This window comes from Lissotriton vulgaris, chromosome 11, assembly GCF_964263255.1.
Source record: "Lissotriton vulgaris chromosome 11, aLisVul1.2, whole genome shotgun sequence".
Taxonomy (NCBI): Eukaryota; Metazoa; Chordata; class Amphibia; order Caudata; family Salamandridae; genus Lissotriton; species Lissotriton vulgaris.
In genome coordinates this window covers 278,040,828-278,064,756 of record NC_141699.1, presented here as the reverse complement: position 1 = coordinate 278,064,756, position 23,929 = coordinate 278,040,828, and the positions used below count along the sequence as shown (strand labels likewise).

At 46.0% G+C, this 23,929-nt stretch overlaps 1 protein-coding gene across 1 annotated transcript in view; it reads left to right on the top strand.

The window, feature by feature from the left end:
• RASAL1 (RAS protein activator like 1) overlaps nucleotides 1-23,929 on the top strand; it is an 871,242-nt gene that overhangs the window by 773,229 nt on the left and 74,084 nt on the right. The window contains exons 17-18 of the mRNA XM_086943242.1: nucleotides 4,669-4,806; nucleotides 23,439-23,574. Of these exons, the coding sequence (XP_086799368.1) occupies nucleotides 4,669-4,806; nucleotides 23,439-23,574 (274 nt within the window). The remainder of the gene's footprint in view (nucleotides 1-4,668; nucleotides 4,807-23,438; nucleotides 23,575-23,929) is intronic.

Sequence of the window (23,929 nt, the reverse complement as noted above, 5' to 3'; positions counted from 1 at the left end):
GTCTAGATTCTGATGCCAAGGCAGATGCTCAAGTAGGAACAGGTGTCCCTTAGGAATCTCTTTGCTTAAAACTACAGTTTGAATCTCTGTCTCTTCCTCCGCATCTGCTTGTAGGGATGGGCTTGCTAGTCTATTCGAATGCTTATGACTATACATGGATATCCCCTGCAAGAGAAGGAATAGTTTCTTACCTGTAACTCCAGTTCTCTTGCAGGGGTATTTTCATGTATAGTCATAAGCAACCCTCCCTCTTCCCCAGTAGAATAGACAGACTTATCTTTTGTTCTTGATAGGCATTCACTTCTCATTGCCTTCAAAAAGAACTGAAGTTACTGCCACTGACTGTGCATCATGGGATACTGGTGGTCTCTGAGTTTTCTTAAAGGCACAGTTTCTAGTTAAAGACCTATTATGGCAGCCTATGAGGCTACTCTGTCCCACACTTTCATCTCTATCATGAAAAAGGAATTTTGTGAAGTGGGGTTTTTCTGGGTGTTAACCCCTATTATTATTTTTTTACACAAAACATAGTATTATGGCACCTTTTTCACTTCAAGATGAAGTTGTGGCCTTTGTAGCCTATTTGGTTAGGCTGCATTATTGTCTTTTCTATCTCTTAAGTGTCTTTACAGGCCTACCTGAAGAAAGGCGAAAAATATCCACCTAAGAAGATATATCTAAAGAAGTGCTCCGGGGTCCTGGCACTTGGGTGGGACTATTCAAGTGCTTATGACTTATCATGGCAATACCCCTGCAAGAGAACTGGAGTTACAGGTAAGAAACTATTCCTTCTTTCGTAGCATACTCCATACGGTAAGAATGCATACTAAAAAGGATCTGAGCCCTATATGGGATTTTCGATATCTGCGGATGCATAGAAGGATCAAAAAGGCCATTAGGGGCCAGATGTACGACCATTAAGTTTAGCGAGTCGCAAATTGCACAAAATTGAGACTCTCAATTTGCAGTTCGATAAACTTAATGTACAACAGTGTCACAGACACTCTTGCGATTTTCAATGGGGTCGCAAATTGCATGCCTCTAGAATATTAATGAGCCTGTCGCAGTTTGCAACCCCATTGGGAATGGCTAGCACTCCTAGGGATTGTGGACTGCTGTCGTCAGCAAACCACCATGTCTGAGACTGCTTTTAAATAAAGCAGTTTTTTTTAAATGCAGCCCTTTTTCCTTAAAGGAAATCGGCATGCATTTAAAAAAGAAAAATGAAACTTTTCAGTTTCATTTCTTAGGGGAAGGCAGTGGTCCCTGGGACCACTGCCTGCTCTTAAAAAATATTTACGCACCCATTCACAAAGGGGAATGAGTCCCCTGGGGACCCCTTCCTGTTTGCAAGTGCTTTATCACCTACTTGAAGTAGGTGGTAAACGGCGAGTGTTTTGCGGCCGCAAATGCGGTCGCAAAACAATAGTACATGGCATGGTGACTTGCTATTAAGAAGGGACAGCCCTTCCAAATAGCGAGAGTCGTAAATGCTATTTTGCGAGTCAGTGACTCGCAAAATAGCATTTGTACATGTCTGGAACCTTTTTTTGTGGTCACAAACAGGCTGATCCCCCATTTGCGGCCGCAAAAAAGGGTTGTACATCTGGCCGTTAAAGCCTTCTTTTAGGATAGTATCTCTGCAGGTGGTGGCCTGAAGTAAATAACAATATTTGTGAGTGAATGGTACGGCCATGATGTTAAGGAGTACCAATTATTGTCCATGAGAACGAAAAATTATATTTGAGAAAACAAGTAAACCAGTTTAAGACGAAACCGTGGATTCCAATGAACTGATAAGAATGGTGTGGTCAGCTGTGTCAGTCTCCGCCAACAAATTGAGCACAGGCAATGCACTTGTAAGGTTGTCATCCACTGTGAGGCAAAGATCGTCGAAAACAGCCAGGAGATCAAGTTCATTGCTACGATTTGGGCGAAAACCAACTTGAGAGCCATTCAAGACATTGTAAAGTTCAAGAGGTTTGCAAAGTTGAGAGGCAACATAAGTGTCACAAATCTTTGCCACTGCTAGTAGAATAGTAATGGGGTGGTAGATAGCAGGCTCAATAACGGAACCACATTGCCTTTTTTTAGCGACAATGCCACTGCGCAAAGAGGCATTGATGATATTTGGAATGGCTGAGGGAGCCAGGCCGCCTCATTTGGATAGGAATTGCCTGTTGTGACTGGTGCTTCCTTGGAGCTGGTCGCTCTCTGAACGCTGCTGTAGCTGGTGCTCTCATTGAATTGGTAGAACTGCAACCGGTGATCCTTTGGAGCTTATGTTGTGTTGTGGTGGTGCGCCCTTTAGTACTGTATCTGATGGTGATTTGACCAGTGGTTCCTTTGATCTGGTATTGCAGTTTTGGAGGCTTCCTTCACCTGCTAGTGTTGCGGTGCTGTTTCCTTTGAGCTCACTGGCTGTGGCTGGTGCTCACTATGAGCTGATAATGCTGTGGTTACTGCTTCTTTTCAGCGAATTGTATGTGGCAGCTCTTGCTTTTAATTCTGTGCTTGCTTGCTGATGCCTTTGAGTATATAGTCCACTGCTTCCTCTAGTGCCGTGAACAGTGTTTTTGTTGAGTGGATAATTTAAGGCTGTTATTTCCTATTATAGTACTGTGGATGGCGTTTACTTCCGGTGTGATCATAGTGCTGAGATGAGTGCTTCCGTTGTGATGATAGTGCTGTTGGGGAATGTTGTCGATAGTATTGTTGTGATCGGTGCTTCCTTTGATGGTGTTCTGACTGGCCTCCCCTGTAATAGAGCTTTCTTTCACACTGCTATGACTAGAGGTTAATTGGCAATCATGGCCAGTGAAGGGCGCTTCTTTTGAGCTGCCTGTGCTGTAGCGGGTGTTTTCATTTTAGGTGTTAGCGGTGTGGCTTGTACCCAGCTTCGAGTTGCTAGTTCTGGTTCAGTGTGTTTTTCGTGTGAGATGACAATGCTGTTGGTGGAGAAGTGGAGAAGTGTGGCTCACTGGTTAGAGGAGGCAGACCTGGAAGCAGAGGTCAGCCCGGGACCAGGGTTCAATTCCCGGCTCGGCGGGGTTTTGAGTCCTAAAATGTCCATGGACTCGACAATTCTCGCTCCGGTGCCTACTCGATTCACAGGTTCACACTCTGCGACTCTGGGCAATAACGTGCTTAATCTCCACAACGGCCCCCCGCGGCGGGATGCCTGGCTTTCACCTTGCGGATACCCTGCTGGGGATATCTCACAGGGGAACACCAGGACGGGTTCCCTAAGCAAGCGCTTAGAAACCACTCGGTGATTTGTGCTATATAAATTCATGCACATTTACATTTACATTTGGTGCTGCTTACTTTGAGCTGACAGTGATTTGACTGACGCTCCCTTTAGTCGATAGCATCCTGGTGGTGCTTCCTTTGATAATGTTGTGGCTGGATGCTTCATTTGAACAGATAGTGTTGTGACTAGTGCTGCCATTGAGTCAATAATGTTGCTCTGGGTACTGCTTGAGTTGAGTGTGCTCTGGTTGGTTCTCCCTTTGAGTAGATAGAGATGTTAGTGTTTCCTTTGAGCTGATAGTGATGTGATTGGTTCCCCAACAGAATTGCACCAGTGTGGCTGGTGTTTCCTTTGATAGTAATGTAGCCTGTCCTTACTTGGAACTGAGAGTGCTGCAGCTGGTGCTTCCTTTCATCAGGGTTTGGTGTGGCTGGTGCATCGCTTGTTGGTGCTGTGGTTTGTTCTTCATTTGTATTGTTAGTACTGTTACTGTGGCCCCGATAGTGCTTTCGCTTGTGCTTCCTTGATGGTTTTGTGGCTTGTGCATCGTTTGAACTGTTAGTGCTGTTGTGGCTGACACGTCCTTTCAGTTGACATTGCTGTGGCTTATGCTTCCTTGATAGTGCTGTGATTTGGCTTCTTTTGAACCGATGATGCTGTTGCTTCTGCTTTCTTTGACGTGGGAAAGTTGTATATCTTTTACTTTTTTGTATTGCTCTGGCTAGTGCTTCCTGTGATGGCACTGTGGGTGATATCTTAGTTATATCGAAGGTACCATGGCTGTTGTCTCATTTGAAAGTGCTGTGGCTGATTCTTCTTCTGATAGTTCTGTGGCTGCCCTAGGGTTGTGTTATGTAAGCTGGTAGTGGTGTAGTTATGTGAAGTAATGATGGTACTATCTTTCAAATTATTTAATTATACTTAATTTGAGAATTATGTGGTTTGGCTTCATGAATAATTTGATGTTGCTGTCATTGTTGCTTGCTTTGAGCAGATAGCGAGTGTTCCATGTTCCAGTATTTCATAGCGCTGTGTCTCTCACTTCCTAGTGCTGTTGTTTGTGCTTCCTTAACGTTGATCTTTCTGTGGCTGATGCTTCCCAGGCTGTTATCGGTGCATTCTTTGAGATGATAGTTCTGTAGCTGGTGTACCTTAGTGCTGTTGTTGGTTCTTTCGTTGTGTTCATCTTTCTGTGGCTGATGCTTCCCAATGCTGCTGTTGGTGAATTCTTTGAGGTGATTGTTCTGTGGTGGGTGCTTTCCAGTGCTGTTGTTGGCATGTTATTTTCCTTGATAGTTCTGTAGCTGATGCTTCGCAGTGCTGCTGTGTTGTAGGCTGTTTGAGTTGATAGTTCTGTGGTAGGTGTTTCCCTGTGCTGTGACTGGCCCTTCGTTTCATTGAGTGTCTTGCTGCAGGTGCGCTCCTCCATCCCTGTGAAGCGGGTCTGCGCGGTCGAGCGAGTGGATGAGAACGCCTTCCAGCAGCAGAACATGATGCAGATCATAACCCAGGACAACGAGGGTCTCCCCCACACCATGTACATCCAGTGTAAGGTGAGTGACCTCGAGGATGGGTTGGAGGTAACCAGAACCACTATGGACTTCCATTCACCAAAATGGCAGCTGTATCAGAAGTAATACCATGTCCTCTCCATGACTTCACAGGGACCCGTATCACGTAGCATTTACCCCAGTGCCAAGACAGGAAATGACATCAGTTGAAATTTGACCACAATGACGTGACAGGAATTGGTATCACTAAAGTAAAATGTATTCTACAATAAGTGGAAGCTAACTAATATAATGATTGAACTAGTAAAGCCTATTACAAGGGTATTACTGTTATCATCTGCATATTAACCAGGGTATACATGCCATATTCCTTAAAGCCTTATCATGTTATACCAGAAGGAATCTATGTAATATCCAAGCAGTGTCATGAAATTCCTGTTTGCAACCTCAAATGCCAAAGCGACTTCCTAAATATCCACGCATAGTCCTAAATTTACAGACACAGCTTCAGATGCCCAGGAAGACATAACTTTAAATGGGCAGAGAACCCATCTTATGAATATAAATAAAAAGGAAGAGTGGGATATCTTTGTTTTTGCGGTTTTGTTAGTAACACCATAGAGTTATTCCCTCAGAAAAGAGTTTACTGATCCTATGCTAATGACATATTTTAGATAATAGTTGGATGATTGTTCAGCTTGCAACTAGCCTCAAATGGTGACTGTCTGTTAACCCAATAGAAATCGTGCATCTTAGTTTCAACACAGCTTAATATGAGAATCTTCCTTAAGCCCCCAGATCCAGGGTATCATTTTTTTTTATTTCGTTTTTTATTAAGTAGGTGCGCATTACATTTCCCATATATGGGCAACGCGAAATATATCTTCATATCAACTTTCAAGACAGTATACAATATCATATTATTGATCTTTCCCACCCAGAACCCACCCTGGCAACTCAGTACCCTCCCCCTGGCATGCCGCATTCAAACCATCAACATTTAGTAGTTCCTATATTTGTCCCATTGCGTCAAGATCTTCTCCCATTTTTTGGGGCATCCCCTACTCTTATAGACCACCTTTTCGGCTTGCTGAGACCAGTCTAAGTCTAGTTTCAGTGGTTCCACCGCCCCCCATGCTGATCCAGGGCATCATCAACCCTCCAATCCCTGTGGGTGAGACACATTGGTAAGATCTGATAAATCAAGGATCGAAATAGGTGTTTGGAAGCGAGGTGCTCTGAGGATCAATTGAAGCCATGAAGAACTAGAACTAAGGGATTTTGAAAGGTACATATTTGTGTTTAGATGTTGGGGCAATTAGCCTTTTCCTACCAATCACCACTATGATATAAAGATGTATAATGAGTAAGAACTTTTATATAGCACATTTTGACATCATGAGATATTATATTGTTTGCAATACTAGTGTGCACTAAAAGGGCTGGATTTTGTAGCAAACAAAAATTAAGTAAAAGGGTCAAAGAGATTATTGTGGCTGGGCGTGTGGGGCGGGGGGATTTCGCCAGACGACAATGCGGGAAAATTAAATAAATAATTAATTTTCCCTCGTCGTCTGTCGAAATCTCCTCCCACCTGGCCCCACCGCTCTTCCCTGTACGGGCCGCCGCAGTCAAACCATAAGCAAGGCATGGTGTAGGTGCAAGATATAGTTAAATAAAGCAGCACAAATATATCTCTTCCCCGTCCTTTTCACATTCAGATGTGGCAAGAAAGTCTCAGAGTATTGGTCTAGAGTCATTCATATTCCCAGTGATGACATTACAACTCACAAACGCAATGGGAAAAGCCCCACAAATAAGACAGCCTGCCATGAAATGTCAGCATACAAATGTATGTTTTCTTCCACCCCTTCATGTCCAGGAGGTGACAATGGCCCCAAATTAGAGGACGTCAGCATGACTGAGGATGAGTGACACATGTACTATCATGTCTGTTTTCCCTAGTAGCTATGCTGTGCACACACTTCACCATTGGGTACCCAAGAAATGTGTGGTTTACAGTGAACACAAAAGGAAGTTGATACAGTTCTATTACGAAAAAAAGCAATTTTACTGGTTATAACAAGAATTATTTTGACCTTACATTTTACATTACATGTAATCAAATCATGATAGTGAATCCAAACTAGGTAGGGATAACCCATGCTCCTAATAAGGCCTATGACCGAATGGGGCACAAGAAATGGCTGAAACATGTCGGAGAAATTAAGTGGATATGGGAAACATTTTTTTCAAGGAACATCCCTGGTCAATTTTTTAATTATGCCTAGGGTAGCCTCTGAATAAAGAGACATATTTTGGTTTTATCTTCAGATCATTTTAGTCATCTATATCCCTGCTTATATCCAGAAGAATTTATTTGGGACTCCACCCCCATCACTGTTCGATTCCATCAAGGTGGTATTTGACTACCTGGATGAGGTGGTGCACCTGTGAAAAAACATGCCGCAAAGAATTGAGGGTGAGGTGTCCTCTTCCAATATCTTTGGATACAGGTGATATGCAGGGAGACCACCAAGAGTCCATGAAGAGAAACCTACCTACTTTGGCTGTTTATCGTAGAGCAGAGCCTGGTGACCTAGATTTTCTCCCTAGCGCCCAATTCCAAAAAGCCTCATTTTACTGGTCTCGACCAGTGGGAAGAATAGTAATTCATTTTTCACTTCCCATCCGGATAGGGAATTTAAAAGTATAGATGTCTTTGGCAAACGTATGTTTTCTTCAGCCAATTTGACAATGTGGTCGGTAAACACAAACCGTCCGCTGGGCCAATACACCTATGCTCCTTTGGACCTGGCGAGGAAGATCTGGTCCAGATGATACATAATGGGCAAGATGAGGCCGAAACATGTCAGTGTGGAAACCACGTAGTACCTTGGCAGGGTGCATTATATCTGTGTGTCCCTTTGTTGACATGCCTGGATGAGGTCTCCTCTGTGTTCCCGAGTGATATGCAGGCTTCTCTGATTGATATGCCCTTTGATGATTTTCACCTTTTTGGTGAGCAGTCAGACACTGCCTTGAAATATTTAAGAACTTTAAAATTACAGCCAGTTCCTTGGGGTTGTTGCCCCTGACAAACAATTTCTGCACCAGTTTCAGATAGAAAGGGGCTACTCCAGAGGTCTGGCATGTAGACAGATTTCTTAACCATTTATGCAATAGACAGCCTAGTCTATTAGGGGCCACCAACATGGATTTGGTAGACGCTGTGAGGGTCAACAGGGGGCATCAGCCTTCTAAGTCTTCCTGCCCTGATACAACGGGCACGAAACAACTTTACTTTGCCCTTAGTGGGCCATGCCCACCTGGTGGAAGGCAGGATTCAGCACTTCCTTCTTGGTTAGTGAACCATCACATACAACAGATTGGGCCCCCTAGTGGGAGGCAGGATTGGGCACTTTGTTCCAGGTTGGCGATATATCACATGTGACAGATTGGTCGTGCAAATTATTCACAATGGTTATGCCCCCCCTCTTTTTCCTTCCCACCCAATAGCTCTGCCATACCAGAACAGATTTCAGAAGAGCATCAGCCCATCCTCCTCCAGGAGGTATGCCTCTTGCTCTCCAAAGGTGCTATATAGAGGGTAGTGGACTGGTACTCTCACCTTTTCCTCATCCTGAAAAAGAATGGGGGAGGTTCATGCCTATCTTGAACCTCCATCACCTGAATGCATTCCTACAGAAGGACAGATTCAAAATGCTCACTTTGGCCTAAACTCTATATGCTCTGAACCCAGGTGATTGATGGTGTCCTTGGACTTGCAGGATGCATATTTTCATGCACCATTCCTGCAGTACACAGGTAATACCTATGGTTCAAGGTTGAGGAGGAGCATTTTCAGTTCAGTTTGCTGCGCTCCTCTCTGTCCTTGCCAGCACCCCTTGGGTGTTCCCAAAAGTCATTGCACTGGTCACTGCTCATCTATTGAGGTCGGGAATCGTTGTATTCGTGTACTTCGACTACTAGGTGCTGAATCCGGGCTTGCCTAAGTCAGTCGTGGACCAGCTCCACACAACAGCAGAACTTTTAACAACATTGGGCTTCACCATTAACTAGCAGAAGTCCTTCACTGAGGTTTCCATTCACTGGGTCTATCTTTGATATGGTGAAGCAGCAAAGAGTCTAGGATGTTCAGGCTAGGATCCCAATGGTTCTGACGTGCTCCTGGATTCAAGCGAGGTTGGTCTCTTAGTCTCACGCATACTCCTTGTCAACCATGCCAGGTGGCACATGGGAGGTACATGGGAGCCCCACAGTGAAACTTGAAGTCCTATTGGGTCCTTCACCAGGGCCACCTTACTGACATAGCCCAGATCTGAGAGGAAGCATCTCAAGATCCGTAGCTGTGGCTGATGGGCTGCAATTTGTCATGAGGCAAGCCACTCTCACTTCCCTACCTAAAGTTGTTAGTAGTGACAAATGCATCACTGCTGGGTTGGACGGCTCATCTGGGGAAGTGAGATTAGAGGACTCTACTCTCCAGTGAAGGCCTGGCTCCATATCAGTCTTCTGGAGTTGCGCGCATTTGCCATTCATCAAAGGGAGGCTGGTGTATGCTCTCACAGACATCACCACTGCTATGTAGTACTGCAGCAAACAGGGTGGTTTGGGATCATGAGCCCTCTGCCAGGAGACTTCGCACCTCTGGAGGTGTCTGGTGGTCCAGAGTGTCTTGCCAGCCAATTGGCAGAGTCCCTGAATGCTAGAGTAAATTAACTGGGCTGAGATCATCTGGCAGATCATGAGTGGCACCTAATCATGATGTTGTGTACGGGGTCTTCCTTTGGGGGAGGGAACCCTTGCTAGATCTTCTCCCACCACAAAGAATGGATAGTATCAACAATTTTGCTCGCTGTACTTTCTTCAAGAACACTTGGTAGAAAATGCATTCCAGCAGGAATGGAACATAGGTCTCCTGTCTACCTTCCCACCACTTCCTCTGCTTCCCTGATTTCTGAGGATCAAGAATGACTGGGCCCCAAGCCATTTTGCTGGTCCCGGAATGAGCCAGAAGAGTGTGGGTACCCAAAACTCACATGAATGTCTGTCCTCCAATCAGGTTGGCACTTCGGGAAGGTCCCGTCACAACAGTAGGGCAGGGTCTTCCATCCAGATCTACACAAATTACTCCTTCATGCATGCACATTAAGCAGTGGCAATTAGCTTCTTTTGATTTTCCGACTAAGGGGGTGGATGTCATCCTTGCCAGGGGGCGCCGTTTCATGAAACCCATTGATACCAGGTACCAGGATATGGACCCATTACAGTAAAAGCTGCTGGATGTTATTTTATTGTCTTTTCTTACCCCGGCTAAGCCTTGCAGTGGGCACTGCAAAAGGTTCTTTATCAGCCATTTCGGCCATTCTATGTTTTCCAAACGAACCTTCCTTGTCCAAATCACCAGAGACGGCTTTAACACTGGTGGTGCCCTGTGTAACAATGTTTGTTGCCCCCCCCCACCACCACCCCCCTTCCTCCTATGTGTGTAAATCAGTGTATAGGAAATGTTACATCAGACAGGACTACGGGGTGTAGGAGTAACATGTCATTGATACTGGTAGGCAATATAGCTTAAGAGTACTTATTCTGGAAAAGCACAAATTCTGAATTTAAAATGTAACACCATTATTAGGGGTTCTCTATAATGACAAGAACAGTTTTCTACCCAAATGAACCCTTTTCGCAAGATTAGGATAATGAAAGACTGGGCAAAAAACATATGGCTCTAACATAATACTTGCAGTTTACACGCAGCTCTTTGATGACAGTTAATATCTCAATGTTCTTTATTAGGATTTTGACTTACAAATGGCAGGTAACAAAAGGAGCTCTCTCACAGAAGCAGTACCCCACTCATCTATTTACATTACATCCACTTTGTTAGCTGCATGGTACACGTTCTTAGCAGCAGATATTTTAACCCACTGCGCTACCTTAGGATAAGTCAAAACTTCCACTAGACAAACCTCCATCTCTTTCCAGGAAGATGATTAATCCCTGAAGTTATCTTGGCATTTTAAATGGTGCCTGAAAATTGCTGGAGGTCAGGAACACGGCAGCAGGTGCTTTAAAAATGTTAATATACTTGCCAAATTGATGCACCCACCCCAGGTCAGCGCCCGGTGCGGTGGCACCGATCGTACTGCCCTGGAGCTAGCCCAGCAAATCACCTGTTGTGATGAGATTAAAGTTCTGACGCCGCAATGTCCTATCCCAAGCCCTGAGACATGCACCAGTGGGACTGCAACTTGGTCTTTACATTCCTTGTGTGTGCACCTTTTGAGCTGATGCATTACTTCTCACTGTGTCACCTGACCTTAAAGACTGTCTTTCTCAGATTATACTCTGGAATATCGAGTATAAGAATATGGTGGCACACTGATATCTTGGCCAAAATATCTGGGGACAAAATATAGAAAGCTTAGTGCACTCGGGGAAGAATTGATTTATTATTCCTTACACTACATCCATGTAACTTGATTAAATATATTGTCAAGGCACATAGATGTGGAATTGGGTATACAAAATCTATACATTCTTACCTTTTGATATTTTGTCCCCAATGTTAGTGTCCCACGATATTCTTTGTTCAATATTCAGGATCTCATCTCTTTCTCATTACAATTACATCAGCTTGTTGCATTAATAAACTGCAGGCACTCTTAGTACAACTGCCATACATCATCTTTTTTCTGGACAGATTAGTGCTGAAGACTCTGGTGGTCTTCTTACCAGACCTGGTGACTCCCTTCCATGTTGGGCAATCCATGACTTTACCAGCGTTCTTTGTCCCCCATTCCCCTAAAAAATGGAGGGCAGCCTTCATCAGTTGGACCACAAATGATCTTTAATTTTTTACATAGATCGTACCAAGGATCATCGAGTTTACGATCAGCTGTTTGTTGGGGAATATTCTAATATGAGGAATATTAGGTTAGATAGAGTATCAACCAGAGGGAACATTGTTGAAGTAAGTGAGTCATTCTGGCTACTGAGTTGCACTTGGTCTAGAGTGAGGCACTCTGCCAAAATAGCAGAGAGACTTCCTAAGACACAGATAACAAAAGTGATTAGAAGCACAGTTCCAATTTCGATAGTGTGTGTGACCATCAGATATCAGAGTTCCACCCATGGATTTTTTTGTCTTTGGCTTGCCCATAACAAAAGCTGCTTTGAGGGGACCATGGGATGGTGTGCAGGGCTATACACATAACCAGCATGGAATAATTGAGGAAATACAATATCTTTGTTTTTGTCTCATTCATCGCTAACCACCTTCCTCGGTATCTCTGTTACTGCTTGTCGCTGGTGTTCCATGCCATGATAATGATGCTTTATTCATGAATAAAAACAAATGCACTATACCAAGAAAAGTACTTCATTCAGCATGTCCTCTTTCACACCACAAATTGACTTTGGGGCACATCACACTAAAGAAGAATGTAGCAATCTCTTGCCTTCAGGTTAGTAGGGGGCCCACCTTGGACAATTGCATTCTTTTTGGTGGTAGGGCAGGGATTCAGGCATCCTCTCTCAAACGCCTGGGCAAAGTGGAGAGACATTTAGTGCAGATGTGGTAAGGCCGCTTAGTCTTTGTATTACAGAAGGTGTTTTCCTCAGAACAAGTGGAATGACGGTCTGAGCACTGTCCCATTTCTACATCTGCTCGATTGCCAATCACCATGGATGATGATTCGCCAAAGGTCAAGGGGTTAAATCACACAGCCTTTGACAACCAATGACATTCCAGATATGATCCCTTTTCCTACCCTGAGCCACTCATCGACAGGACTCTTATATTAACTTTCTTTCACTGCCACTGGCTTTATGATTTCTGAAACGAGGAGAAGCAAATTCAATGTCAGTGCCATAGCAGCTGCTACACCTCTTTACCCACTAATAATGTCCTTGTCTTTCACCAAGCAAGATTCTAGATGATATCATAAGCTCAGATCTTTTCCTTTCTCCTGGTGGAGTTTCACACAAACATACAGAACATACAAGCCTAAATGCACAATCCCATATTCTAACCCTATGAGCTGTATCCACATTTCACGCCCAGGGGCAGAGCACAACCAGTACATATTGTCTCATTAAAGTTTCAGTTGTGCTGCAGGGCCTTTGAATGTGGTTCTTGTAGTGCAGAATTCAAGTTGTGATGGATCACTGGGACCTCTAGGCTTCCTGTAAACACACTAAAGGTGATAGGAGGAACACTTGCAATAAATCTAACCAATGGCAATAACACAGGGTAGTATTCCTTCCATTGTTCTTTTACCCTCCGTGTCACCTCAGTTTGGACCCAGCTATATGCAAATCAGTCTTGACCCTCCTCCAGTAGGAACAGTACAGTCTGAACGGCCAGGCCAGGCCCTCCCTGAACGGGAATACAAGCAAACCAAGATTGGTTTTACCCAGATTGGAGCTTGTCAGTTTCTTTTAACTTGGCTGCAGTGGCACAATGAGCCCTGGACTTATTTGTACGCATACACTTGCCAATTAGGGTGTTACATCAAACACACAAAAGGTGATGGGAGGAACTCTGCAATAAATCTAACCACTGGCAATTGCTCCATGTAGCATTCCAACAATCATTCTTTTGCTCACTATGCCACCTCAGAATGGTCCCAGCCATATGCAAATCAGTATTGACCCTGCTCCAATAAGAACAGTCCAGGCAGAACTGCTAGGCCAGGTCCTCATTGGACCGGAACACAAGCAATCCAAGACCAGTTTCACTCTGATGAGGGCTTGTCAGGGTGGTGTAGCTTGCTTCCAGTGGCAGAGTAAGCACAGGACCCATGTCTGGAAATATCTTTGCCACTTAGACTGAGACATCAAACACAAAAAAAGTGATGGGAGGAACATTTACCATTGGTCTAACCACAAGCAGCCACTCAACGAAGCATTCCAATCCATCTTCTTTACCCACCATGCCTCCTCAGTTTGAACCCAACCGTAAGCAAATCCGCCTGGCCCTGCTCCATTAGGAACAGCCCCGAACTACTAGGCCAGGACCTCCTTGAACCGAAACCAAGCCCTGCAAGCCTATCATGGTCCAAAGAACAATGGACTGGGATGTGGCCCTGAGTAATTACTAATGGCTGAAATTAATTCAAGCATTCCATCCATCACTTTTGTAATTGATAGAATGATACCCTAAGTGTGATGCCCCAAGTGCAATGGGCATACCCAGGCATGGGTACAGTGTTTAGCTTGCTGTTGGAACCAAGCTGCATATCACTAGCAAACCCCCACTATGCGAAACTGGAGAGTATCTGGTTTATCAGTACTTGAGTGTGACTCCCCAGGCTCTCAGGGCTTGTCTAAAAAGAAGCTTGGGGTTGTCTCAGATTTCAAAAGGGAGGGCGTTCTGAAAGGTCGGATCTGACAGGAAAGGATCTGTCATTGAGTGGGACCTTTTTTATCAGAAACAGAAGGCATTTTTGCAAGGTTTCAATGTTTTTCTGTGATGTTTATGATTTTATGAAGATTTGAGCAGCAGCCAGATATTGCACAGATATATATTTGGGTGATGGCCATGGTTTCTGACAGTTATGAGAAGGTTAAATCTCCATCATAAGATTGTGAATACTCAGACAAACTCGACCTCTAGAAAGTGTCTGTCGTTTACTGAGGTTCCATCAGCTCACTGTGCAACAAGGAGTCGTGCTCACACCTCGGTGTTGTGCTCCTTTACAGGGTGGGGGAGGCCTGGTAGTTTCTGCTGGACTTCCACTTTGGATTGCAGGAGTTTAGCAAGCAGCAGAGAGCGTTTGGTCATGCCTGTATGCGTTGATTTTAAGCGCTGGGTTTTTCTCCTGGTCACAACTGGTCGCGTTGAGAAACCTTCAGTTTTCGCATTGAGAAAGTTGTCACTTGAATAGAATAACTACTGGAGCGCAGAAAAGAAGCAACGCCCTCTTGCGCTGCATATGGTTCTGTTTCCAGCGCAGGAGAAAAACCCAGCGCTTAAAATCAACGCATACAGGCATGACCAAACGCTCTCTGCTGCTTGTTAAACTCTGTGTAGCACAGCTGAGTTTTTGGGTCCCTTTGCGGGGTTCCGCAACTCCGCCCAAGCTTAATGATTACGTTCATTCCATGTAGTGAAGGTACAGACTGGTTAAAAGAACAATGAAATGCAAATCAGAATCAATACTATCGGTTCAGTTTCACTGAAATATGACCAAATATCAAAGTCTTTCTGTTCCAACAGAAAGACTTGGTGGATGCCCACGCACCTCTCAGGGGTCCGTGATCTCCTGCATCCAGGGAGTCCATGTGCACATTTTCCCATGCAGGACCTTCAGCTCCGCTCTCCTCTCAGCAGGGTTTTCAGAGCCTCACTTTGCATCTCATTCTTTCGAAAGAAACCTTGCGGTTGTATTGATATTCTACCTCCTAACGGTTCTTCCCTAATGTTTTTCCCTGGCAATCACATGGCACAAAGGAAAGCTGGGCATTCCATTGATTTTCTTACTATTATAAAAGTCCATACGTACAGCACAAAACTGCACAGCGCCATGCAAATGGCCAAAAAATAATTTCTGAATAAAGGCTCACAGATGTCACTGACCTAATAGAGTATCCCTGTATTTCCTGCAAACGATATTTAACTCTGAACCTGTGAGGAACAGGATCTGTGCCATCACCTGTAGAGATACAGGAAGCTCTGACATCCCCTGAAGGAAAATAGACTATGTCGCAGTAACCACCTGGAAATCGGATGGACTGTTGCTCCTAAGAGGAAATGGGGAACCCCACCAACTCCTACGGCAAAGTGGAATATCTAGTCATCTCTAGTAGGCAGATGATAATTACTGTCATCTTGAATAACAGTAGGTGACATCAGACCATCTCTTAGAGGGGAGTGAAAATTACTGTCATCTTGTGCAACAGTATGTGATATCAGACCATCTCTTACAGGGGAGTGAAAATTATCGTCATCTAGCACAACAATGTGGGATATCAGACCACCTCCTACGGGGAAGTTTATCCCACCATCTCCTGCAAGGAAGTGAGAATTACCGCCATCTTGTACAACAATATGGGATATCCCACCATTTCCTGCAGGGAAGTAAGAATTACCGCCATCCTGTACATCAATATGGGCTATCAGACCATCTCCTAAAGGAAAGTGAGAATTACCATAATCGTGTACAACAATATGGTATATCAGACCATCTCCTACAGGGAAGTGAGAATTACCGTTATCTTGTACAACATTAACGGACATCCCATCATCTCCTGCAGGGGAGAAAGAATTACGATCATCTCATGCACCATCTTCTGATGAGGAATGAAAATTACCACCATCTCACGCAACAGTACGAGATAAAATGTCCCTTATGTCTTCAGGCAAAACAGGATATCCTGCCGTCTCTTTAGGACAAATGTATCTCGTCATCTGCTGTAGGAAAATGTAACATCCAGTGACCTCCTGCAGGGAACTCCGATTTCCCGTCATCTCGTGCAGCAAAACGCGACATCCCGCACTCTCCGGCGCAGAAGCGTCATCTGCCGTCATCTGCTCAGCATCGGGAACTCCTGTCGACTGAACTGGAAACTCATTCCTCGCAGTCCCAGTGCTTCCTGTGAACACAACGCTTACTGCACGTAGAGCCCTACATAATCACCAATATTATTAGTAAATCGTTTATTGAAAGATGCACAGACTTGCCTCAGGGCAGTTTTAAAAGGCCCGTTTTCCAGAGGGCTGTCGACATGGAAATGCCCCCTCCATCCCTCTCTGCAAATGGTCCCCCACTCCAGCCACTAGCAGAGATGGGGTTGCCTTGGCAACCTTGCTCTGGAAACCTCTGATTGCCTCAGACTGGAGAGCGTCCCAATTAGCGAGAAAGCAAGACGAGAGGGGCTTGGTAGGGTGATCAGACAGCTGCGGGTGGGAGGAGGGGGCTCATTAAAAATCGGTTTAATTATCTAATTAGCAGCTCCCTATGATGTTTTCTCAGTGGGAGGAAGCCAGGCCCAATACACACAGAACAGGAGGGAGAGGAGGTAGATACATGTAAAGCCGGGATGAAGGAAAAAGTGGGGATGTGGTGAGAAAAGAGGGAAGGGAGGCTATTCGCCAGACCCTTTATGTAACCTTAAATGGGAGTGGGCCAATATAGATCCGTGCCAGTGTACCCTACCACTCTCTCTCCAATCCACATTGCTCAGTGGAGATTTCCAGTTGGCTCAGTCTCCATGACATGCCATTGGCCTTTGTGTGGAGGGATCCCCTGCTGAGGGAAAATTAACCTCATTCTCCATTACCACTGAGTCAATTTCCTCTCAATGAAGACATTGGTTCCAGGGTGAGAAACCTCCGTATTCATGATCATGCAGTCATTGGCCTCTCTTGGTGGATCTTTTTCAGGAAGGAGAGTCATCGGTAGCCACAGTCAATCAGTCATTGACCTCAATAGTATGGATCACTTCCAGGGATTAGCGAGACCTCAGTCTCCATGGTCATTCAATCATTGACCCTTCTGACCATTCGTTTTTGAGATCGTCGCCAATGATGCCTCTGTATCCATCATCATTTTGTCATTGACCTCCCTACGTACGTATCATTTCCAGAGACAACTCAGGCTTTGGACTCCGATGTGGAGGCATCTCAGTCTTCGTGATCATTCAGTCATTCACTGGTCGTTTGACGTAGGTATCCTTTCCAGAGATCTCAGTCCCCATGGTGTTTCAGTCATGGACCCTTCTATGAGGATGCTGCCTGCTGTGATAACTCACCCTTCACAGTCATTTGACAATGATTCATTAATTTATGCTGATATCACCTCCAGATCAGTCTCCATGCTCATTCACTCACTGAGGCTTCCATGTAGCTATAATTCTCAGAGACACAGCAGTAACAATGGTATGTGAGTGATTGCCCTCTACATGGAGAGATCCCCTACAAGAGGGGCCTCAGTCTTCGTGCATTCTGCTCTTGTGAATGATGCAAACAGGAGTGGGCTGGTCTGCAGCCTTCATGCGTGTACAGTGCTATCATGGGATGTCCTCCAGGACATGATGTGTAGTGTGTTCTCTGTTCCTACACAGTTTCCTCAGGCCCAGTTGCAGGCTCTAGGAAGTAGTTGATAGGTTTGTCTCCCTTCACACTCAGTCCTTCACGTCTCCATTATGGGATTGCAGTAGGCATTGAGAGGTCTTGGTTCTGCTGGCTTGTCCTTCTCTCTCCTGATAAATAGTCTTCAGTACTTGTGGCTTCTTAGGTGAGAGGTGGAGTTTTTTGTTTGTGTGCCGTTCTTCTGAGTTTATACGTACAAAAACAACACTGGTCCCAGGCAAGGAAAAAGAATAGTAGCCAAATAAATATAGACCCAGTCAGTTCTATATTGCCAGAGACATGTCCAGCCGGACAGAGGTCTCCGAAGTGTTTACTTGAATAGAAGTTTTAAAACACAAAAATGACACCTTCAGGAATTCACGTGCGTGGGGCACAAGCCTGTACCCAACCACGACAAAACATAAACACATACAACACACAGAAAGGGCTTGCAAGGCAAGAGCGGCAATCTCTGTAGAAATGCAATTATATAGAGAGATTCTTAGAGGTACCATTACATAGCATTGTATATTAGTTCTTTTTACAGGTATATGGTACTCAAACAGTCGACGGCGTTTCGGACCCCCTACTAAATGATGGGGTCCATCATCAGGACAAAGCAATAGTTGCCTTAGAATATAAGCCTCTTTAGCCAAGAGAGCGCAAGATCAAGAGCTCAAAATGGAGCTTGTGAGAAGTTTAATTCAGCAGGGCCAGGAATTTCGACTGAGCCAGGAAATCCATTGCTGCCGACTGATCCGGCCCCTCCTGGCTCCAGGCTCCAGAACCCCTGCGCGATTCGGCGCAACCGGTAGTATCCAGATAACGATACACGCGGACCATTGGAAATTTGCGTGCTTCGCGCTAGGGCACTTGAATACAGGAATTAAACAAGCATTGGAAATGCAATAGGTCTCGCATTAGGAAAGTTTGAGCAATTGGTATTGTAAATGACACTTTTTTTATTTATGTGTTGGTTTTGAAAATAGCAAAAGTAATAGCTTTGTCAGTTACAATGTCAATAGTTTTAACTTTCGCAAATGTGACACCTATAGCATTTGTAATGCAATGTGTGTTGTCTTTACGTGACTTAGATGTATTGATATTGCAAATAACAATGGCTTTTAATTTTGTAAATAATTAATACTTAAAGAAAATTTATTGTAATTTATAAATGGCAATAGCTTAAACGTTTGTAATTTAATTTTGTGAAGATTATGTTCAGTGTATTTTATTGTGACGAAAATCCAAGAACATTGCATTTGCACCTGGTGGTGTATGTGGTGGTGGATGTGGTGGTGGTGGATGCGGTGGAAGTGGTGGTGGATGTGGTGGTGGTGGTGGATGTGGTGGTGGATGTGGTGGTGGTGGTGGATGTGGTGGTGGATGTGGTGGTGGTGGTGGTGGATGTGGCGGTGGTGGATGTGGCGGTGGATTTCATGATGGATGTGGTGGTGGATGTGATGGTGGTGGTGGATGTGGTGGTGGATGTGATGGTGGATGTGATGGTGGTGGTGGATGTGGTGGTGGATGCGGTGGTGGATGCGGTGGTGGATGCGGTGGTGGATGCGGTGGTGGATGGGGTGGTGGTTGTAGTGGATGTGGTGGTGGATGAAGTGGTGGTGGGTGTGGTGGTGGTGGTGCATGCGGTGGTGGTGGATGCGGTGGTGGTGGATGTGGTGGTGGTGGATGTGACGGTGGATGTGGAGGATGTGGAGGTGATGGTGGAGATGATGGTGGATGTGGTGGACAGTGCACACAGTCAGAGCAGCGTGCACCAAAAACAAACACAGCCCATACAAAACCGAAACAGCATGTATCAAATGCAGAGACGGTTCACACAGAACATGAGCACCGTGCACCTAAAGAACGCACAGCCTATGCACAACTGAAGCAGCATGTATTAATAGTTCCGACAGTACACATAACACGAGCAGTGTGCATCAAAGTACACAGGGATTAAGCAGCATGCAGCCAAACCAGCATTTCCCAAACAGTGGGTTGTGTGACCCACAGGTGGATCGTGCGCCAGTTTAGTCGAGTTGAAAAAGTCCCAGCATATGCAAGCAATTAGCTTTTCGATATTGCTATTTAATAATAAATGTAGCAGTATTAGAAAAAATGACATGCCTAGAGGAGAGGGAGGCTGGAGAGGAGAGAGGCAAGAAAGAGACGAGAAGGAGGGGGGAGGACAGAGGAGAGGGGGTAAGAAAGACACGAGGGGCGGGGTGGGGGGAGAGGGAGGCTGGAGAGGGGGCAAGAAAGAGATGAGGAGGGTTGGGGGGGGGGGGGGTAGAGAGGCCAGAGGAGCTGTGAAGCATCCAGACTGTCCTGAAGGAAATAAGGTGCGAGGTCGGGGTGAGGCCAGAAAGAGTTGGGAAGGGAGGATGGAGAGGAGATAAGTATATGGCAGTGGGGACGGAAAATAAGTAATGCGGAGAAGAGAACGGTTTTACGCGGGAAAAGTGAAGGAGGGCTCTGCAAGGCGAGAAAAAAATCAGAAGATAAGAAAGAGGGGTGGGGAGAATAGAAGGAGATGAGGACGGGTACGCAGAGGGAGAGAAAATGAAGAAAATGAGGCGAGAGCGGAGAAGAGAACGAGATACAGATGAGACAACGGCGGAGGGGACGAAAACAATGAGATAAGGATGAGAGGATGAGACGGAGGCTGGAGAAGTGAAGTGCGGGAGAAGGGTGGGGGAGCGAGCATAGGAAAAAGGAGAGAAAGGGCTTCCGAGAGAATTAATAGTGGAGGGGAGAAGAGGAAGGCCGTAAGGCGCAGAGGGAAGAGAGAAAAGAATGAAATGTGGATGCGTAAGAAGGGAAGAAAAGAAAGTGAGGGAGGGGGCTCAAGGGTGGGATATTGTAAGAAATGGGGGGGGGGGCAAAGAGAAGTGATGAGAAGAAAGAAAGAGCATTAAAAGAGAGTGCCGCTCTAGAGGGTACACGAGGAGAGGGAGGACAGGGCATGAAAAGGGTGTGTGCACACTTTAGAGTGTGCATCTGATCTGAAGATGCTTTAAGGTGGTGAGAAGGGGCAAAGGGAGGGCTGGGGAAGTGATGACGTGGAAGAAGTGAGACGTAGGCAGAGATGGGGGTAGAGGAGTAGGTGCAATGGCATGGTATAGTGAGGGGGTGTGGCGTAGCGGAAGGAAAGAAGGAGCACGAGAGACTGCGCAGAGGTGTCAAGAGAGTGACATCCATGTGTGGTGGTGTGCATCAGGATGCACTGGGACAAAGGCAGTCAGAGAACGAGGGAAATGAGACAGACCACGTGGAGAAAGAGACAGCAAAGTGGAGAGGATGGTTATAAGATTCGCAGGTCGAAAAGTGGGGAAAGAGGTGAGACGCGGAAGGACTGCATGGTGCACGCGAGAAGGAGGGGAGGAACAAGGGAGTGGAAGGAAGAACACGAGCTGGAAAGGGGGAAGGAGATGTAACGAAAAAGGAAGAACAAAAACGGAGGTTGGATGGGCAAAGGAAGAAAGAGGCGACACACGAACTGGAATAAATAAAACTAAAAAGGAGAAAATTGGAGATATAAAATCGAAAGGGGTGAAAGAGGGGGAGGCAGGAAAGTAAACGGAGAGCGGTGAGACAAAACGAAGACGACTTTCAGGAGGAGAGCGTGGGAAAGGAGAGGAGGGGAGAGCAGCAGAAGAAGCCGAATGAGAGAGATCGAATGAGGAGAGGAGAGAGGCGGGGCAGGAGCCCGCTTGTTAATAAATAATCCCCGGAGGTGGTGATATTTCCCGGGATTGTGACAGAACATTTCTCGCTGCACCAACACAAACAGAGGCAGCGAGAGACATGTCACCGGGGGAGGGGGCGGGTGTCTGCGCGTTGCTCCGGGGACAGCGGGGGAGGGGCATGGGCAAAGGAAGAAAGAGGCGACACACGAACTGGAATAAATAAAACTAAAAAGGAGAAAATTGGAGATATAAAATCGAAAGGGGTGAAAGAGGGGGAGGCAGGAAAGTAAACGGAGAGCGGTGAGACAAAACGAAGACGACTTTCAGGAGGAGAGCGTGGGAAAGGAGAGGAGGGGAGAGCAGCAGAAGAAGCCGAATGAGAGAGATCGAATGAGGAGAGGAGAGAGGCGGGGCAGGAGCCCGCTTGTTAATAAATAATCCCCGGAGGTGGTGATATTTCCCGGGATTGTGACAGAACATTTCTCGCTGCACCAACACAAACAGAGGCAGCGAGAGACATGTCACCGGGGGAGGGGGCGGGTGTCTGCGCGCTGCTCCGGGGACAGCGGGGGAGGGGTGTGTGTGCGGTGCTGCTGGGGAAGGCATGCGGGGCTGCTGAGCAGGGACATTTGAAGGATGTAAGGGGCCCTGGGCCACACGTATTATGCTTGGGTTAAGGAAGAAAGAGAACGATTGCGCCAACGAAAAAATAAACCGGTATACGGATGTAATTTACCTTGACAGCAGAGAGGTGACCAATGGACGGAGGGAAGAGAGAGAAGGGGAGGGTTGAGGAGAAATGCGACACGGCGGGCAGGGGAGGGGGCGGAGCGGGTAAAAAAATAAATAAACAAGACGGAGGGAAGAGAGAGAAGGGGAGGGGGGAGGAGAAATGCGACGTGGCGGGCAGGGGAGGGGGCGGAGCGGGTAAAAAAAAAATAAACAAGACGGAGGGAAGAGAGAAGGGGAGGGGGGAGGAGAAATGCGATGTGCGGATGAGGGAACTGATGTGCACGCGTTTTTAAGCTCAATGCGCATGCGCATTGAGCTTAAAAGTCACGGGCACTGCAAGGAATCGCCACGATTCCTTGCAAGTCAGTTAAAGAGTGGATAAGCCCCCATAGTCTCGCAAGCTCGATGCGCATGCGCATCGACAGGCGAGACCTAATAAACCTCTTTCCCGTACCTCCATGTCCTCGACACTACCAGTCGAAATTCCTGGCCCTGCTGAATTAAGCTTCTCACAAGCTCCATCTTGAGCTCTTGATCTCGCGCTCTCTTGGCTAAAGAGGCTTATATTCTAAGGCAACTATTGCTTTGTCCTGATGATGGACCCCATCATTTAGTAGGGGGTCCGAAACGCCGTCGACTGTTTGAGTACCATATACCTGTAAAAAGAACTAATATACAATGCTATGTAATGGTACCTCTAAGAATCTCTCTATATAATTGCATTTCTACAGAGATTGCCGCTCTTGTCTTGCAAGCCCTTTCTGTGTGTTGTATGTGTTTATGTTTTGTCGTGGTTGGGTACAGGCTTGTGCCCCACGCACGTGAATTGCTGAAGGTGTCATTTTTGTGTTTTAAAACTTCTATTCAAGTAAACACTTCGGAGACCTCTGTCCGGCTGGACATGTCTCTGGCAATATAGAACTGACTGGGTCTATATTTATTTGGCTACTATTCTTTTTCCTTGCCTGGGACCAGTGTTGTTTTTGTACGAATATGTTCCCCGAGGTCCCTCGCTGATACTATTGGGGTCCCTTGTTGTTTAAAATAGTTCTTCTGAGTTTAAACACTCCTGGTTCTTGGCCTGAACCTTGGCATGCCCCTGAATGCCCAAGCTGTTCGGCCCTTAGTAACATGCTCTCTCTTTCCCGCAGAACGTAAACGAGTTGAACCAGTGGCTCTCTGCGCTACGGAAGGCCAGTATTTACAACGATCGGATGCAGCCTTGCTACCACCCTGGGGCGTTCCGCAGCAGCCGCTGGACATGTTGCCTGCAGTCTGACCGCACAGGTGAGTCCAAACTCATTATTTGGCCAATGGGGCCGCTGCCTGACTGCACAGATGAACTCACATTCACTCTCTCTTTCCTGGTCCTCCTGACTGCTGCATGACAGCACAGGTGATCCTTCACTCACTCTCTCACCACTCAACCTGGGGACTGCTACCTGACTACACAGGTGAGTGTTCACTCACTCTCTCACCACTTGACCAGTTGACTGCACAGGTGAGCCATCACTCACCCTCTCACCACTCGACCTGGGGACTGCTACCTGACTACACAGGTGAGCGTTCACTCACTCTCTCACCACTTGACCTGTTGACTGCACAGGTGAGCCTTCACTCACCCTCTCACCACTCGACCTGG